We start from the raw sequence: 14,708 nt of genomic DNA, 5'->3' as shown, positions 1-14,708 counted from the left end.
GGGGAACTTCAGCAATGAACAAACAGTTGCCTAAGCTGAAATTCCCTGAGCTGACAAGGGACTTTTTCTTGCTTCTCCTCTCAATCCTGGGATATGGAATCAGGATTCAGGCAATACAGCTGAAGACAATGCAGATTTGAGAGAGAATCAAGTTAAGCCCTGGGATGCCTTTTTTTTTTTTTCTACAAAGTAGCACGTGTTTTTGTTTTTTTGTTAAAAAAAATCATCTTACCAATTCTGATCCAGCTTGATCATGTATCATCCTCTAATATCAAATCACATCCACGGCTGAGGATGACTTTGTAGACACAAAGAAGGGAAAGACTCTACATAGAAGTACATAATCATATATAGTCTTAAAGCCTTTATTTTAATGCAAAATAAACCAGGTAAAATTTATATAGCCATATGTAACAAAAGATCAAAATCTTTGACGTGGTACTAGAAAAAACCTGTCAAATTACGTGTTGAATTTCTCCCCCAAAACAATCACACATGATTTTTAAATCAGTTTCACTTAAACACACAGATATTGCCAGGATCACAAGTACCTCTCTCTCCCTCACAGTAACACAATAGTGTCTCACAAAGCCTTCTTTCCTATGCAGAGATAGTGAATAGCTCTTCTGATTTTGCATGTAAGGCTTAAGGACCCTGCAGGACAACTGTGGTGGGGAGCACAGGTGTGGGGCCCTTTGAAAGTGCAAAGCAGCCCCTGCTCAGAGCAGTGTCAGGATGTGGCCCTGGCAGAGCAGTCACTAGGATTCACTCACAGCACTAACTCTGATAAACAAATCTGTGATGGCTGGGAGGAAGAGGTAGCACAATTCATCTATAAAAAAATTAGGCAGCATGTGAAGCTATTTCTAGATCAGGAAGCTGGAGTGAATTGGAATTCAGGACTGTATGCACTTTTTCAAGGCAAGAGCCTTTTTTTTTTTCTTCTCTATGCTTAGTTTCCCCCACAAAGGGCAGTTGATGTTTCTTTATGCATTTGAGGGGTGCCTAGAGACTTCTGCATCATAATATATCACAGTGGTAATGTCGGCTCACAGGCCAAGATCATGGCTCACTAGTGGGTGGTCACTCAGAAAATCCACAGGCTCTTTTTCTATCTCTTAATCTTTCAACTGCTGGGCCTGGCTGGCGTTGTGCCAGAGCCAGAAATGCAGGCTGCACGCCACCAGCTCAGGAAATCAAAGCTTCACCTTCACGTGAGTGCGGGCCTCTCTCCCTCAGTCTTGATGCCTGTTCACTCACACACACACTTAGGGCTGCTCCCGTGGCAAACACAACTCTCCCTTCACACCCACTACGTCAGTAACTCTACTGCTGGACTGGCACATTTTGGATGAGGGAGTGCGAGGCAATTACGTGTCAAGAGCATTTCAGACTCATAATTTTCCCAAACATATGGACATATGGGAAAAGAACAACTTGTTACTTAACGGCTCTTTTGGATTTTGCAAGTGTGTATTTTCAACCGTCAGTTGTAGCACCTCGTGAATTCTGCACGGTACATATTTTTCCACAATATGGTGCTAAAATCATACATTTTATACTGCAGAAAAGCTGACTATATATACTGTAGTTACACATTATACTTTTGAAAATACTGTACCTCTACCAGATATTAAATCAGGAAATGGCAATTTTCTCCCAGAACAATGGCACCAGAGATTGATGAGATGCTCTGTAATACTTTTTGGTCTTGCTCCCCCTATTAGGTCACACTGTTTCTCCTCCTTAGCTCCTTACCTGTAGGATGCATCCATATATTATAGCTACAGCTTTTTTTTTTTTTTTTTTTTTTTGATTGGAAGAAGCTCTCTACTGATTTCTGCTTACTGAGCAGAAGCATCATTTAATAACCTGTTGGGTAAGGCAAGATTAACAGCTCAGAAGGTGTTTTTTTGATTTGTCTGCCTCAACTGAGTGGAGCCGATGCAGTCAAGGGGAGCTCTTAAGGAAAGATTCAGGTTACGAGGAGACATTGGGCAGGTCCCTTGAAGGCTATAAATAATGTAGGAGCTGTTTCCATCCAGATTTTATTTGGCCCTGGCTCATGAAATACTGTAAATAAGTTCTGTTCACTGTGCTGTGATGCCATTTGAAGGGTTAGTTGAGAGTGATTTACAAAGGCAGTAGCTTATATTCAGAGCTGTTCTTAATTGTGGCCTGGCTTGATAAAGCCACTGTCGCAAACATTAGTTTCTTTGCAGCTGGATCAAATGTATCAGGGGTTATATTTCAAGGAGGGAAAGGAAAGTATTTTAATTTGTTTTTGCTTCAATTTCAACAGGCCTTTATAACACCAGCGGCTATCCTGTGGCTGCCAAGTCCTGGCTGAGTATCCTACAGCATCTAAAGCTTTCTGAGAGAAGTACAGGGCTCTGCAGAGCACGTACATGACAGGCACAGTTTCCTTGGGGAATGCGCCTTATTTATGGAGGGTACTGAGAGATCCAGCTTTACACCCAACACTCCCTCGAGAGGTTTTTCCCTCCTACATTACTAGGGAAGAGAGCAAAAAGAAATGGAATAAGATCCAAACACCCTTGCTTCATAATCAGTTGCATTCCTCTTCCTCTCTCCCTCCCACCAATGCTTCCTCCTGACTGGATTTAGAGCTGTGCCTGCCCCTGCCCCAGGGAGTCCAGCCCTCTGTCTGAATCATGGAGATGCTCTCCTCTCTCCTGCTTCCCAGCCTGCTGGTGGGTGGAGGCTGGTGGGAATGCAAGCACTAGAGCCTGCCAGCCACTCAGGCAGCTGCAAGTGCTCCCTGTGCCTGAGGGTTATGCCAGGCTCTAACCAGCACCATCAGCAGAGAAGAAAGTAGGCTGGGATTAAATGCTCCTTCTCATCAGGGCCATTACCTGCTAGCAGGACACACTCCTAGCAGAACAAACTTTCCTGATGGTATTTAACACCTGGGAAGTGACCTATGTGATTTAATATGTTGCATACCAAAGGTGTCAAAATGAAATCAAAGAAATCCTTATGCTTAATCCTTGGCCAGGTCACAGTCTTTTCCTGATGAGGAGAGGAGGCCGAGTGGTTTAGTGACACTCCCAAAAGGCAGAAGTTGAGGAATTAAGGACACTTGGAAATAACGTATTTCTAGGTCGCAATACTGCATGGTTTCCTCCTGACAAAATCCTTGAGACAGATCTCTAAGTGCTCAGAGCCCTCTTGGGTCAGGATACAAAGGTCCCTGTGGCTGGGGACACACATTTCTGGCTGCAGAGCAAACTCAGGCTGTTTGGGAGCAAAGGACTGAGCATGTACCCTACCACCCTGTCCCCCCACCATGGCTCTGATGTGCTGCTGACACCCTCCCCATCCACACCTTCTCTCTTCCTATGCACAGCTGCAAATAACTTGCTACAAACAGCTATTCTCACATCTTCCTCCTGGGCCCCAGGGTCTTGAAGCCCTTCCTGTTACTTTCCTTGTCTTTTCCCTTGCTGTGAAAAGCGCCTTTCCCCACTGACCTCACGGCCTCTGGTTGCAGGAACTCGAGTAGTTTGGCACTTGGCACGGCGGGGCCTGGTGCTGCCCAAGGCTGAGCTTCCCTCGTGCACAGAAGGCAGCCCCATGAACAGCTGCCTTCGGGCGGTGCTGGGCTGCCCAGGGCAGACACGGTGCTGGCAGGCACTTGGCTCCAACACCGCCTGGAGTGGGCCAGGAATGGGCTACCTTGATGGAGCCAAGGCAGCACCTGACACAGTAACTTAATATGAATGATGGAGTCCATGCCCATAGTCACCTCCCTGGTCACTTCCTTATAGGCCAGCTCCACTGAAACCCCTCAAATGACACTTCCTGAAAGCAGCTAAGGATCTGGTCTCCAGGGTTTACATTTAAAGACGGCACACTGTAGAACTAACTACACTCACAAGCACGCACTCCCCCCTCTACAGACAGTTCTCAGGTGGATGCCTGTTCTCTGAGAGTCTGCCCAAGCATAGGGGATAAGGCTTTTTACCCTACTCCAACTGCAGCAGGTGCAGTAAGAGAAGACTCTTGATATTCAGACTGCAAAAAATGAAGGCTACAAGATAAATGCTGCCACCACCAAAAAGACAGAGAGAGACAGAGGCCAGATCACAGATCTGAAACTGCAGCATCCTTAAATCAGAGCTGTTGGTCAGGACGTGCCTGGAATATGGCCACTATCTCTGTGGCAGTCCCTTGTCATGATCACACGCTAGATACACAAGATGCCCAGCTCTGCAAGAAGTCCATACTGCATGCTGTGTTCTCACTTAAAAGGCTCTACAACAGCACTCTGAAGTAAACTCTGGCGACTCTGCTGCCCTTACACAAACAGCTATGTACTGTAAAGGTGTAACTGGATTCAGTAAATAGCCCTGAGGTGTATTAAGTGTTGTGTTTCATTCCCAGCAGCCACTTTCTATTTTTAAAAGGAATTAAAAAACACTCCACAGTCTGGTACCTCACATACTCAAAACACATCGTACCTCACGTGGCTTTAGTTCGCCTGTTAGAAAGCACCTAGGCTGAGCCCAGCTCAGTAAGAACGACTCCAGGTCTCGTGTGCCCTTCTTACAGGCAGCTACGCTTAGGAACAACTCTACAAGGATGCTGTGCCCAAGTCCAGTGCACGGCTACACAGCTGCAGTCATGGGGTTCTTCTGCCTGGGATCCTGTTGCCTGTACTGGTACTGGTCTGGACTGGTCCCGCGGTGTCGCAGCATTTCACTGTAGGCTGGTGCTCGGTGGGACTGCGGAGGGGAAGGCGGCACGTCCTGCCGGAGGGGTCCTTTATGCTGGTTTGCCATGGGCTGGCCTGGGTAATACTGAGGGTACCTCAGTTCTGCCACTCTTGTGTCCGGCACACGGATGTAGTTCCCCTTGGATGGGTGGATAACAGGCTGTCCTCCATGGTAGTAGGGAAGATCTCTCTCTTTGTACGTTACTCGTGGCCCTGTTAAATATTCTAGTGGCTCTGCAGGTCCACGCCTGAGGAGGGAAAAACATAATAAAGCACATAAAAAGGCAGTCTACAAGCCCAGTGATACATTATTGTACATACAATCTATGTTTACTTTGGGAGAGGAAATGCCACCTCAAGCATGACAAGTCCTGATGAATAAAAAGAACTTCTGAAGGATAACAAGCTTCCCACCTGCGTGCTACAAAAGTCTGTCGCATCCAAGACACTTGAGGAAGGGTCCAGTACACATCACAGCCCTTTTACAATGGGGGAGCACTGGACCCCTTCAGCTTCCAAAGATAGTCTCCTGTGATCCATTTGCCATAATGGAAACAAAGCTCCTTTAAACAATGCATATTTGACTGAATCTTATCTAGCCTGAGGATAAACAGATGAGTTGGGTCTGCAAGTCTGCAAATCCCATAAGCTTTACATGCACAAATATTCACGCTTTCCAGGCCATTTCCCACTATTCTCTCCCAATATGTCAGCCTGTAAAACTTTCCAAACACCATAGTTGGAAAAACTGGGCAAGAAACACCAGGGATATCAGGCTACAATACCTGTGTTTAATGGGCAAGTTGCCAATGAGGTTTCAAAAGATCTGTGATCTAAAAGGCCTGATATTACAACAGCCCTGTAACTTGTCTGCATCAGTATGGATATCACAAGCCCTAGTTCATGTGAAAAGCAACACCTGAATATGTCATCCCCGAGGATGTGCCATGGAGTCCTCTCTGTAGCCTTCTGCATCTTAATTTCATGATTTTCACTAATGAAGGATTGATATTTTTTCCTATTACAACTTAACTTGTGATACTTTTGAAATGGCAAAAGTAATTGTTCTCACAGACATGTCACCAGAGCATCCCCAAAAGTTCAATTTAATTAGGAGTTTTTGCCAGTCTGACTGCTAATGTCTTTGCACTTTGGACAAAACCTCTCATTGACTGCACAGGAAGCTTCTCTCCAAATGAGAGCTTAGGGAAGAAGACAGAGTTTTGACCTAAAACAGGGGCTGGAAGTTGATGAATTATATAGATCAATTACACCTGCTCTGTGTCTTTGGGACTGAACTCATCAACTGTTTAAATATTCTTTGCATAGATTATGAAAAAAGTCATCATTTGGGTACAGCAGATCAGGTGTTCAAAATTTGTCAATGACTCTCTTGTTCACACAGAGATTTTACAAGCATGCTCCTTCTTTCTTAACCTGGGCTCCCAGACTCTGCTGGAACTTGTTTAACATGTAGTAAAACAAAACATGTGGTTTTCTGCTGCACTCGTTTAAGCCCATGGGGTAAATCACGGACATAGGCAATGAACAAACATTATCTGCCTTGAAATGAACCTACAATTCTCCTCCTGGAATAACTTAGTGCAAATGTTTCCTGTTTAAAATGGAAAGAGCAAAAGGAAGCATTCCAGGCCTTGGACTTTTAGGACCCTATGCTCCCCAGAGACTTTCTGCTTTAAAAACAGAACATTATAAAAGACAGGCACTCCCAGCTTCCCCCCCACACCTCCTGGTGAGACAGTCCAGACAAAGTGCTGAAGGGCCTGAAGCCACTCTCTGAGATACCAAACCACTCTTAACCGTACGTACTGAGACAATTACCGTCACTGCTCACACACCTACACCTTGCAACAAAGCCCAATTTCCAGAGCTGGCCAAAGAGCTGCTCTATTTTTTTTTTTCCATGTGCATGAAGGCCTGTTCACTAGTCAGTCCCATCACACTCAGCTTTAATGGCTCTGTGCACAAAAATGTACTTCCAATCATAAAAGGCTCTGCAATGGTAGGAACTGCTTTGTGTCAAGCAGCACACCAAGAGGAACAAATGTCAAATCTACACCCATCACCTTTTAATGTGAGGATCATGCTCAAAATCCTGTACATTGGTTCTATAAGGTGTTCTCAACAGCAGCTATAATCAATGAAATTCTTGTGGATCACATTAAAAAAGGACTGAGCTTGGAACCTGATGCAGAATTCACTGAAAACCCAGTGGTAGCTTTTGGACAGAGCTATAACTGCAAACTGAATTACTCTAAAAAACAAATCTGGCACCAAAATGATGGCTGACAATAGGACTGAGCCACCAGCATGACATACTGAGCCTCCAGTACACAACTCATGCCTCAACTGACACCAGAGGTCTGCGAGGTGCAGGAAAAAAGAGGGGTACTTTGCCATCCAGCCAAAAGAGCTGTTTCCAGGAAAACTCATCCAGTCCAGTTTTAGGAATGAGTGTTACACTGCTGCCACAGAAGCTGCGCCTGTGCTCTCAGCTGAGGATTGTGCACTCAGGCTGCTCTGGCCCAGGACTGGGCAATCAAAGCGTGCCAGACCTGGGAAATGGCCCCAAGCTGCCTGAGCTAATGCCATCAGATCCCCATTGCTGTTCCCTCTCCTGGAGAACTAAATCCACCAGTGCTTCACTGACAGCTAGCACCATCTGCGGCTGGGTAGAAAAACTGCAGAACAACATTTGGGAAGAGCAAAATCTTTCTTTAAAAGATAAAACCCCAAGTTGTTCACTGTCAGCACCAGTTTCCTTTCTCTGAGAGCAAAACACCCATAGGTGGTGCAATTCTTGAGTGTCTTGCCCAGAGCTGGGAGGACAGGTTGCACACAGAGACCTGACAGGAATCCACACTAACCTTTTAGGAAAGCCCCAAGAAGACAGAAGGTATGAGAGTTATTTTAGCAACCTTGGGGATAATACAAGCAGTCATCTAGCAATGATTAGCAGAACTTTTGCCTGAGTAAAACCTTGGGAAACAAGGGTAGCTGTCCAAAAGGCTGACTCTGGGCAGCATGACTGAGGGAGATTTCACAGAAGATATCATCCTCATGGCTGCTCCACACTCCAGCTCACTTTCCCTAGCGATCCCAGCAGGTGTTACACTCGCAGACACACAAGCTACAATGACAACACTTTTTTTCCCTTTTATGACCAGCACAGCATGTTGAAGCCAGATTATTTCCCAGGGATTCATTCTTCCTCACCTACCACCATGCCTGGTGAAGTGCATTCTCAGGGAGCTGCTCACAGTGCAACCAACCAGCCTACAGAACCTCCATGAACTTCTGACCAGTCTTAAAAAACAGTAAAAAACTGCCCTTTTCTCCTCAAGCATGACAAATTAACCATCAGAAAGTTAATCTTTCTCAGGTAAAAGAAACAACTGCAAATAGCAAACTCTGCCTGCAGAAATGCTGTCACCATTAGCAGTAAGTCTGGGACACTGAGGGCAGTTCCCAGCAGGAAGAGGATGGCTCCTCTGAACCAACACCCTTCTCACTTGATAGCTCACGGTGTAAAAGTACATGCTGTTGTTTATCCTTAAAGAAATTGCCAAAACAAACCAAACCAAACACTTTCTACTTGGCAGTGCCTTGTAGATGCTGTGCTTGTTTCTGCAACAAGGAAAACAACTCCTACCTTTTCCCTCAGCAGACACTGCCACCTCTGAGGGGGTCCTAATGAAATTCTTCTCCTCTCTGCACTGTTTTTGTTGGCTTCTGATGAGTTCAGAGTTCACAGGGCCATATCACACCTCCCCAGTGACCCATGGTGTGGGGGTCAAACCAATAATCTCAAGTGGAAAATCAGTGACCCAGGGGAGTGATCAAAAATCCACAAATTGGGTCAAGCAGGTCCAGCCACTCAAAAGGACCAGGCCAGGACCGTGCCCTCTGAGAGGACATGCTGAGTAGGAGCTGCTCTGACTGTCAGCTGTTTTCCAGATTTTTGGCCATTTGTTTGACCTGGGGATACAGTGCAATTAATGGCAGGCAGAAGGCAGGGAAGCTGACACAACATCCTGGGAAGGAACTGATCTCAGAGCTCAAAACCTGGTTTTGCTGATAGTTCAGCTCTGCTGGGTCCCACTGGAAAGTGCATTATGGATGTGGGTCTAGCTAAAAGCAGAGGCTGCTGCTGCAGGAAGCAACTGAATTAAGTGAGAGAGAAGCAGCAGGCTCCTCATAGGAGTGCAACTGGTGGGGCAGAGTGAAAACACTCCTCAAAAATGTCATGAGCAAGGTGTCCCTTAAAATGGTGCTCCTTCTGCTTTGAGTAAGCAAAGTCTCATCTTCCTTCCCCTGCAGAGAAATTACAGATCACACACAGGCAGTTGTGAATGTGTTTCACTTCATATGCTGGTCTGCAGCTTTACCAGTTTATCTTTTAAAATCATTCACCAGTTAACAACAGTGATCCATTTTGAGCATTAAGAGCACAAAGTAGCCTTGTCCAAGTAAAGCAGGTAACTTCTGACTGGTATTCAATTAACATGTTGTTATTTTCTCTATGACAAGTAAAGCCTAAAGCAGGTTTGTTTTTCTATCTCTGTTTTATTTATCTTCCAAGCATAAAAAATACAGTCTTTTCTGGCTTTACTGCAGAATTTTTAAGAGCTTCTGGGTTTATTTAAAACTGAACTACAGGAACACTTAGGAAAGACTTCTTTTACCCAAAATATTATTTAGTCGCAGGTATCTGAAGGTTTCAAAAGCTGTAAGTAAACACTACTTGCTTTCTGCAGTTCCCCTTTTTTTAACCCGTATTTTAGTAATTCTTCAGCTGTGGAAAATCTTACATAGTAGACTGGCATAAATACCTGATGTTTCAAAAACCTAATCAGAAAAAAAAAAAATTACATTTCAGGTTTACTGCATTTCATTGATAACCTCCATTTGCAGGTCACTTCTAACATCCTTGGAGACATGTGCTTGGGCTATCTGAAAGGAAAAGAAAGCAAAATGAAGGTCTAACTGCTCGTGCTGTGCCCCATCACGTTGGGGGTTTGGATTTCATTGTGACAAAGGGTTTTTCTTCCCTCTGTTCTATAGGGAAAGTGACAGAGGTCACCCTCTTAGTACCTGGTAAAAAGCAAGGAAGGGAATGCTCTCTTCTTACATCACTATCTCCTCCTTGCTGCTGAGGGAATATTTTGCAAGGGATATAATCTCACATGAAAACCTGCCTTCTTACTTTGTTAGAGAGTACTTCTTGAAATAAACTTCAAAGACAGCCACAGACTAAGTAGCAAATGGAAAGCCCACATTTGGCTGCAGTCTCTTTCATGTCTAAGCAAGACATACAGAGACTCTGGGTGATGGCATCAGACAGCCCAGGCTGTGATTAAAGAACAGGAGAAAGCAACAAGATCCTATCTGTGTCCAAATTCTCAGTGAAGAACTCCACTGTATGCAGTGTGATTGTGTGATGTTTGTTCTCAGCCAGGAGGATCTACTTTTAAAGAAGAAAGGAGAAGCTGATGTAAGAATTAAATTATGCAAACAAACAATCCTGAAGTATCAAATACATTACACTGTCTTTATAAAGCTCTTCTCAACAAACACTAAAAACAATTAACTGAAAAGATCACGTAGTGCCTATCTCTCCAGATAGAGTATTAAAGATACTGCAGTGCTGTTTGTAGTCAGTGGCTCTAAGAACTCTTGTTGCTTAATATTCAACATGCATACAACATAAATAAATTAATGAAATTTCAAATCACTGCAGATTTCAAAGAAATCACTGAGATGCATTAAGGTGGGTCTCTGTATCCTAATAGGTGAGATAATCCTATAATAAATATTCTTTGCCCTTTCAGATCAATACTTCCCACAGCCAAATAAAGGGTTTGCATTTAAAATTCACTGGGAATCAAATTTGGTATCTTAGTGCTGGGAAGAATTTACAGCACAAGGAAGAGCTCAGTGGCTGCTGTCTGTGAGAGAGGCTTGTACCCCACAGAAGAAGGCAGATGTCTAGCAATGTCATCCTAACCTCAAACACACCATACACACTTTATTTATGGGCTGAGCTGGTGGAGGTGCTTCCTTCTCCTGTTCTTTTATCAACAATACAAGGCTGAAAAATCAGATAACATAAACGAATACAATCCCTGGCTCTCATGTAGCACATGCCATGCAGAGAGAGCTGTTTTTAGTTTGAGGACTGTGTTTGGAATTCCTTCAGTGTCAGGTTTCCAGTTACCAGACCCTCTTCCCCGGGCCAGGCACGACTGCGGTCGGACTGGATTAGCAGAACACTCTGCAATGTATATTACACAGCTTTGACTTCTGCAGGCTTTGCAGACCCATAAAAATAATGATCATTTAATGACCTGCATTTCAAGGTGGGGGCTGTGTGTGTGAGTGGTGGGTGTAAGAGTGGAAGAATCTCTCTTCCCATTTTAAAGAATTCCTATTTGGTTTGGAGAAGGACGAGTCCAGATAAGTTTGTTTGAGATCCGAGCAATACATTCCAGATGCAATGCAGGCAGGCCTGATTCTTGTCTCTTGCATACACTTTTGCAAAGTCTAAAGTGGTGCTAACTGGTCTGAATATTAGAACTCATATGCAGTTTCTCCCTCTCTTCAATATTACAGCTTAAAATATTTAGAAACAAACAATTAAAGCACCACAATCCCAGCAGGTAAGTGCAGAGACGTGTTTATATTTCTCTAGTTGAAGTCCAGCCTCAAAGCAGCTGGAGAACTAAGTCCTTTATTGTTTGCAGAGGGCCACACCACAGAGGTGTTGGGCCCCAGCTGCTCCCCGGGCCATTTTTAGCAATTGGAGACATTTAGGTGTCATACTTGCTTTTACAACTAAGACCAAGGGTACAATTTACTCACATACCAGCTTTCCATGCAGGGGAGCACACTGCAGAAACAACGGTAAAACAGGCAAGCAGTGTCTGACAGGTTTAAAACTTTACTGTAAGATTAGGTATGACTTCTTATGACAGCATGAACAACAAGAAAATAGATTGTTCTCAATCCCTAATGGAGCAAACTATGTCACAGACTGGTTAACATCAGAATTTAGAGTGCCATTTAATTAAACTGCCTCCCATCAGCAACCAAACCATAAGACAGTGGTGCTGCTTTGCTTCAGCATTAGTTTATTTTCCACAGCAAATCTCAGACCAGTTTCTGATAATCTCATCCTGCAGGCAAAGCTCCCCTTTCTCTCCTTCCCTAAATCCAACCTACAAATTATAGGAACTGTGACAACCAGGATTAAAACCCTGGAATCAACAAAAACAAAACCCGAAATGTGCTAGCTGGTGCTCTATAAATGCCTAAAAAGCATTCACAACAACTAGTGCAATAATCCTTCCTACTCAATTCCTCACTTGTTTTGTTCATATGCTCTCAGGCATGGTACATCTCTTCTAACAGAAGGCATAAAATAAAGTAGCACCTATTGAACAAGACATTGCTATTCTGTGATCTCCTCAAGCTTAAAGGGATCTTAAGTAGATTGGTACTTTAAGTAGCGAGTCATTACAACATGTGTCATTTCAGATGTTCCTCATTATTCAGCACAACACAATGCCGTGTGAGTCATTAACCTCTGGGCACTGGTAACCTACTCTCAACGCTAAGCAGTCATGCTTGTTGCTCAGGAACCCCCATGCTCCACTGGGGAGAGACCTGGCTGAGATTTCAAGGTCCCTTTGGTCTTTTGTTTTGCAGATCAGTGGGGACCAAAAGCTCTTCCTATAGACTAAAAGAGTTCTTGGCCTTTGGTCTTTTAAGCACATTTCTGAGAAGATGCTGAAGGGGAGAAAACTTCTTTTTAAAGGACATATGCCTCTTAGACCAGCAAGAGAAGGACCTGATTAGGCTTCTCAGTTGAATTTTGCATTTAAATGCAAATTCAAACTAATACAAAAAAGTACTGCCCCTACTGGAGCAAGATGCTGAATGAAAACTGTACTATGGTAATACGTGTCCTGTCTTACTGTGTAGCAACTCCCAACAGACAGGGGGACCCTGCTGCCCCTGCCCTGAGAAGAGCCAGTTGCTTTCCTCAAGAGCAGGCAGTCTGGAGAAGGGAGTGGGATGCAGACGTGAGACCCCAACATGGGCTTCAGTGCAGCAGCAGCACAAAAGGCAGAAATACCACCTGGAGCCCTTTGCTTCATCCTAAGCCCTGCTGGAGGTCTCTGCTTTTTTGAAGGTGATCAGAGTAGAAATTAAGGAGCCTGTGGTGGTTTAGGAGCTTTTAATTTGATTCAAAAGAAATTCAGTTGCCATAGTCAAAATTGCTTTTCAGCAGGAATTGATCACAGTCCAGAAGAGCTCCTCCCCAGCAGGGAAACCTGTGCCCTTTGCCTGCCCATTCACAGCACAACTGCTGTCCATGCTGGTTTTGTGGAGTGCTTTCACAAATGCATAAACCCAAATTCTACCCTGTTCTCATTCTTCATTCAAAATGAATTTAAAGCATGGTGACCATTCAGCTGTACTATTCAAATGATTTTCAACTAATAACAGAAATCATTAAAAGAATCTTCCTAAGTAATAATAACCTGGGCCCAGGTCTTTACTATTCAGCCACTGGGACCTTAACATGCTGTCTGATCTTTAGTGGGCTAGTAAAAACCTGTAAGAAGTGGTTATTAATGTTATTACCAAGCTTTTAGGCTTTTTTTTTCCTCTTAGAGCATTTCTCATTTAAATTAAAGCACTCCTTGTAGCGCTTTCTCCCATTGCCATGATGAAGCATGGCTGTCAATTCTGCCTCCAATGGCACAAACTGGGTAGTAAAACCATGCTTCAGTAAAAAAGGAATATGTAGCTGGTTATTTTTTCCTTCAATTTGTTTCTTTCTGGTCCAGACATTCTGTTAAACTCACTGCGACATATCATTCTTTTTTTTTTTTTCCCCTTTGTAACAAAGGCAAAGCTCAAGACCCAGAGAAGAAGGATGGATGTTTGGGGGGGGGGGGGGGGGACGACAGAGGGACCTTAAAAACAAGCAGCTCTTATTTCTTTCTTCAGGCAGTATTTCAGTCCCCATTGTTTCCCTACTGCTCATGTACTGATTTTCTCCTAAACAGCACAAACAGCCTGTACATCCTCCCCCCCAATATTTTCTTTTGTTAGAACCTTTCATTTCTATACAGGCATTAGATTATACATTTCCTGGCTTGCTGCACTCCATTAACACTCTGGTAACCACCCATTTTCCAGCTAGCCATTAAACACCACCTTTCATAATTGAGATTTAAAGGCTCAGGGCATGATAAACAGCTCAAGTTGTAACTTTACAGCTGCCTCTATAGAAGTGTGTAAATCTCCAGATTTGGATAGGCAAATCAGTTAATTAGACTTGCATTAAGCCACAAACTTTGCCGGGGCTCTGACAGCAGATGTCCTGAAGTTGTGCTTTAAATAACAAGGGTCACACCCTCGGTCCCACGGGGCCGGGACAGACGGAAACGTCCCACCCGGTGCCGAGGGAGCGGTAGCGCTGAGTGCAGCTGCTGTGACTCGCAGCCGCCCGAGCGCCCATTCCAGCTGTGTTTATGCTGCTCCTTCCTTCACAGCTCCTTCAGTTACACCAGCAGCAGCGCCGAGACTCCCGACTGGACCTGCTCTACCTGCTGCCTCTGCTGGAGGCAGCCCTGGCCTTACCACCCCACCTTTTCTGCCTGTCAGCTCACAGGCTGCTCCCAAAGCAGGACCCAGTAAAAGTTCAGAACTGGTGACATTTGGAGCTGCAGCCACCAGTCTCTTTAGGGGCACGGGTAGGAAGAGGTTAACCTTTGGTCTTGAGGCCCAAGGGCCTGAGCTCCACCTCTGCACGAGTTATCTCCCAGTTGCTGCATTTAAAAATACTGTATGTAATTAACTGTTATCAGGTTGTTAAGCAGCGTGCTGAAGTGTGAACTTATCATTCAATTGTTTCCTTTATTTACAAAGCCCTGCC

The 14,708-nt window shown here is 44.4% G+C and overlaps 1 protein-coding gene across 6 annotated transcripts in view; it reads right to left on the bottom strand.

The window, feature by feature from the left end:
• Positions 1–349: 349 nt before the first annotated feature.
• PARD3B (par-3 family cell polarity regulator beta) overlaps positions 350–14,708 on the bottom strand; it is a 389,258-nt gene continuing 374,899 nt past the window's right edge. For all 6 annotated transcript variants that reach the window (XM_050976846.1, XM_030241769.2, XM_050976847.1 and 3 more), the window contains one exon: positions 350–4,986. In XM_050976846.1, the coding sequence (XP_050832803.1) occupies positions 4,632–4,986 (355 nt within the window). In that variant the 3' untranslated portion in view covers positions 350–4,631. The remainder of the gene's footprint in view (positions 4,987–14,708) is intronic.

Source organism: Serinus canaria, chromosome 7, assembly GCF_022539315.1.
Source record: "Serinus canaria isolate serCan28SL12 chromosome 7, serCan2020, whole genome shotgun sequence".
Lineage (NCBI taxonomy): Eukaryota > Metazoa > Chordata > Aves > Passeriformes > Fringillidae > Serinus > Serinus canaria.
Note: the sequence above shows the minus strand (reverse complement) of the source record. Positions and strands in the feature narration are given on the sequence as shown.